Source organism: Lolium rigidum, chromosome 1, assembly GCF_022539505.1.
Source record: "Lolium rigidum isolate FL_2022 chromosome 1, APGP_CSIRO_Lrig_0.1, whole genome shotgun sequence".
Classification (NCBI taxonomy): Eukaryota; Viridiplantae; Streptophyta; class Magnoliopsida; order Poales; family Poaceae; genus Lolium; species Lolium rigidum.
The window spans coordinates 157,363,681-157,368,484 of NC_061508.1; the positions used below are offsets into that span (position 1 = coordinate 157,363,681).

At 47.0% G+C, this 4,804-nt stretch overlaps 1 protein-coding gene across 1 annotated transcript; it reads right to left on the bottom strand.

Moving 5' to 3' along the window:
- Nucleotides 1-540: 540 nt before the first annotated feature.
- Nucleotides 541-4,576, bottom strand: LOC124682627 (probable receptor-like serine/threonine-protein kinase At5g57670). The gene is made up of 11 exons (XM_047217275.1): nt 4,408-4,576; nt 4,205-4,296; nt 3,595-3,713; nt 2,888-3,009; nt 2,397-2,804; nt 1,998-2,252; nt 1,752-1,909; nt 1,511-1,590; nt 1,256-1,391; nt 1,019-1,168; nt 541-900 (listed from the first exon to the last, which is right to left on the bottom strand). Exons 1-11 carry the CDS (start codon nt 4,574-4,576, stop codon nt 781-783), a joined length of 1,809 nt encoding a protein of 602 aa, XP_047073231.1. The 3' UTR covers nt 541-780.
- Nucleotides 4,577-4,804: the final 228 nt, after the last annotated feature.

Here is a 4,804-nt window from a genome sequence, read left to right on the forward strand (position 1 = left end):
AGCCCGGCCAAACTCCAGCGATGGCCTCGACCCGTACCATCCTCTGCCGTCGGGGGCACAGGGCAGCACCCGGCTGCCCATGGACGGGATCCGTCGGGCCAACCCAGCCCGAGCCAGACCACGCCCGGCCCAGACCTAAGCCTGCCGGCCTAGATCTAGGCCCGCCGCCGCCACCCATGGCCGCGGCCGCGCCGGCGTCGGGACGCGCCAGCAAGGAGCCAACCGCGCCGCCACCCCGCCGGAACCACGCAGACCTCGCACCGGGCGGGCGCCGTCGCCTCCCGCGTAGAGACGCCGCCCCTGCCGACCGCGTCAGCCCGCGCCGCCACCGCCAAACGAGGGGGAGAGGAGGCCCTGCCGCCACCAGCGCCCCGGGGCTTTGCCCGGAGACTCCCTCTGGCGGCGGCGAGGGGGGGAGGAGGCGGAGGAAGGGGTGGGACGAAACGGGGGTTAGGGTTCCGCCCTGCCGCTCGCGGGAGCGGGCAGGATGAAACGTTCTCTCTCAAAGTGCGTTACCTTCCTGCTCGCAGGCATTCACACTTGAACAAAAACAACTTCCTTTGCTCATCCATACCCCACTTGAACTGATAAAGTTAGCCAGCATTGGATACATTTCAAAAATCTCCTTCCTAAATCACCTGAATACATCCCAAGCATCTAACGCTCCAAAGACCAAAACCCATAGGGGGAAAAACATAAGACATACCCGGTAGCACAGCACATGACAAAACCACGATAAGAAGCCATATCGACACCAAAATAAATAATAGCCTATATAAATCAGGGAGAACAACATTCAGAAAATAATGTGCAGTCATCCATGTCGTCGACTTCGTCCTCTGGAATGTTCCATTTCTCAGGTTCCGTCAGGCACTCATTAGTAGATAGAAAATGCAGCACCTAGAAATATGATATTTGTTGTCATTTCATTTAGTAGTGTAAAAGATGTACTGTCTGTACTAATAGTGTGTCGGTCAGATCATATCATATCAGCTAGCATGAGATGATGAATGGGTACCTCGGCCATGGACGGACGCCACATGGCTGGCCGCAAAATGCAGCGTGACGCGACTGCGACCATCCTCTTCAGCTGATCCTTGTCGTAGTCGTCGCCGAGGTCAGGATCTGCAAGTTCGGTTGCTTGCCCAGCCTCCAGAAGTGGCTTTGCCTAGACAGCAAGAGCAAACGTACAATGTGAACGGTGCTTTGGCAATCTATTTATTTGAGTGTGTTGATTTATTCTAGCAATGCTCACCCACTGAAGAAGGCTCAGCTTGGAGCAGTCAATGGGCCGCCTTCCGGTAACAATCTCTAGGAGAAGAACCCCGAAAGCGAAGATATCGGTTTTTTCGTCGACGATGCCGTGCATGAAGTACTCTGGTGCTAAATACCTGCTCACAATTTACATTGATGTTTTAAAGGTTTTCACTAGACGTGATGTATTTGTTTTTTATATTGCGGCTGTTGATTACACATGATTGCAGATGGATGGCACTTTGCCAGTGCTTACCCAAATGTGCCTTCTATGGGTACGACAGAGTGATGAGTCCATTGTTTGGGAAGCCACTTTGCCAGTCCAAAGTCAGAAATCTGTTTCATAGAATAGAAAAAAACACATCACATTGATTCAAGTTTACGTCATTATCATGGAATTCAGAAGATTTCTTTGCATAGCGGATACTACTAGACCGACTGTTTTGTTCCTCTGGTTAGAAGAAGGATCATTGTTCACCGCGGAAAAATAGGGCTACCTGAGGTTCAAAGTCATCACCAAGAAGTATATTGGCTGCCTTTATGTCGCGGTGGATGATCCGATGCCTGCAGAACATGTGCAGATACTGCAAGCCCCTCGCAACGCCTACCGCAATCTTTTGCCTCAAAGACCACTCAAGGACCTTCCCACTCTTCCCTGAAAAATGTGATCTTCTATTGTCACATTGTTACTGACAAAATCATCAGCTCAATTCTGAAATAACACTACTGGCTAAAACTGATACCGTGCAGTGCAGATGCGAGCGTCCCATTTGTGCAGAACTCGAAGATTAGGTACAGTCCATTCTCAACACAGCAGCCAAGCAGGTCAGCTGTGTTTGGATGGCAGACATGCCCTTGGATCCCTAGCTCTGATAGGAACTCCTTCTCCTTCTGCTCACTGGGCTTGCCTTTGGCCAGCCTCTTCACTGCAATGCATTGGCCATCAGACAGTATACCCTTGTATACTTCCGCATAGCCTCCTCTTCCGCATATGCTATCTGAGGAGCAAAAATATCAATTAGATACAGTCTTCTAGATCAATCCGTTGGCCGTATTTTGCATGATGATAAACCGTACAAATTGTATGGATCATTAGTGCTTCAAATTAGGACATTAAACACCTGAAAAGTGAAAATAAGTACCTGGATGGAAGTCATCAGTTGCTACTGAAATCTCTTGGTAGCTGTAACACTTCCAGACAGGTTTCTGATCCTCCGTAAACGTCGAGCAGACATCGCTGCCTTTCATGCTTTCATCATCTACAGACCGTAGGAATGGAAGCCAGAGCTTCATGTCTGATAACCGCCTCCAGAGGCCATTCTGACTACGCCGACTCACCTCATTGCTACATGTGCTGTAGCACTCTTCAGTGACTTGCAGGTGCTCCACTTCCTCCGGTCCATCGAGTACCGCCCTCGGCGAGCTCTTGTCTTCATCGTTGCCATCACCCGTGGATTGAGGAACCTGCTTGTGTGTCGAGCTTGATCTAAGTAGTTTCTGAAGTGGTGGAAATCTTCTACTCCATGTTGAACTTGAGGACATGCTGCTGTCTGTAATTTATGGTTCAGAATTAGTACATGAACTAACATCGATGCTCGTCGGGAAATCTGAATCTATGTACCGAATTTCTCACCGTCAAATGACCGAGACTTCAACCTAGTGCTACTCTTTGCCAGGCCTTCCCTTCCAGCAGCAATGACTGAGCAGTTGTTTGGAGCATGCATGAAGCAGTAGTTTGCAACCTCAAAGTGATTCCTAGAATGGCGGCAATAATAGCATTGAGTGTCTAGGGAAACAGTAGCAGCATAAATTATTTCTGCAGTACTTGCACTAAATTAAAGCATATCTATTATTGCTTTTGAGTTGCATAAACTACATACCGAAGTGACAAGAACGTAAACTGATAGAAAGTTCAGTTCAGTATCTGAACATGAACAAAGAAGTCCCTCTGTTCCTCTTTATAAGGTCTATTGCTTTTTCAAATTTCAAACTTTTATATCGTTGAGTAAGCTTATAGAAAAAACTATCAATATTTAAAATAGTAAATAATCAAACATATTTCATGATGAATCTGACATACTGATTTGGTATGGTGAATGGCGATAATGTTTTCTAGAAACTTAGTCAAAGGTAGTCGATTTCGACTTTTAAAAAACTAATACGCCTTGAAAGAAAGAATGGAGGTTTTTGTTTTTAGGAGATTTTAAACTACATTCTGAAGTGACAAGACCAGAAACTTATGGAAAGTTCAGTTCAGCATCTGAATATGAACAAAGAAGTAGGAGTAGCTAATTATTTTTTCGCTTTTTTCTTTTCTTTTGAGTAGCTTATTAGGATTACCTGTGATATGTACTCTTAGATCTTCCAACAATTAGAAACTTTGCATCAGTAAATTCAGCTTCCCGGGTCAGGGCTCTTGGAATGCTTGAGCTGCATATCACCTTTGCCTCCAAATTGACCTGAAAGAAAAGACAGAGGATGCATACTAGTATCAGAGCACTACAAAACTACAGCCCTTTTGTTTTAGCTTAACTGAAAAGTACTCCATAAGCTTAAATGGAAGTACAATCTCCCAAATTAGCAACATTGAAGCACATGAGGAAGCATGAAAGAAGATAAACTCAGACCACGGTACTAATCATTGCGTTTTGGTCCAGATATACCTAACAGCTGAAAAGGGACATGACAAGGCTGACAGGAAGGGGGCACCAAACTAAAATCTAATGAGCACAACTTTGCTTCCAAGTTCCCACTACACTGTGTTCACCAGAAGAAAACAAATGCACACACCAACAAAGAAATAAAATTGGTAACAAAAAGAATGCAATAACTGAACACCAAAGAATGTAGTGCCTGAACCCCCACTGTGTCAACAAATGAATATATTATACAGGAGGCAAACAAAACGATTGCAAAACTGAATTGGGTTAATTATTTGATCAATCTGCACCTGTTTAGCCTCGCATGTCTCCACAAACTCCCCAAGCATGTAGATCACGAAGGCGTTCGCCTTCTGCAGCCTGTTCTTCCTTCCCCTTCCTCCTGCCGTCCAGAAACCACGACAGAAAGAAGGCGACAACAGTAAATCATCAAGACAAGAACAATAACTCATGCAGCTGCAGCAATTACTCAACAAAGTTGCCAGACAGTTACCGAGAACATGAACCGCAACGATGGAATCGTTGGGCTTCGCGATGACCCTGATCGCCCACGACAGCAGCTCGGAGCATCCCCGGGAGTTGTTGGGCACGCCGACCAGTATCCTGGAGCCTTGGTGCCGACCTCCATCGCTGCTGCACTCCTCAATGGCGTCCATGCCCATACCCCCTCTCCCCAACCTCGATCCTAGGCAGCACTACTACTAGTGGCACCTCTGGTTGGGGCTGCGACCGATGGCGACGAGGATGACGACGACGGCCACGACAATGACAGGGATTTGTAGGAGGACAGCACCGTGGCATGGTGAAAGGTATAGGAGTGCAGTGTAGTGGAAAAGGGTGGTGGTTAGTTAGTTGGAGGTAGTGATGGCCATTAGCTAGCTCTATGCCCT

Bases quoted from the DNA above. Each gene is read 5' to 3' on its own strand.
- LOC124682627 (XM_047217275.1), bottom strand. From the start codon at position 4,576: ATGGGCATGGACGCCATTGAGGAGTGCAGCAGCGATGGAGGTCGGCAC. The intron at 3,714-4,204 runs GTGCAGATTGAT...CTTTTCTTTCAG, and splicing joins AGACATGCGAGGCTAAACAG to GTCAATTTGGAGGCAAAGGT. The intron at 1,392-1,510 runs GTAAGCACTGGC...AATTGTGAGCAG, and splicing joins CCCATAGAAGGCACATTTGG to GTATTTAGCACCAGAGTACT.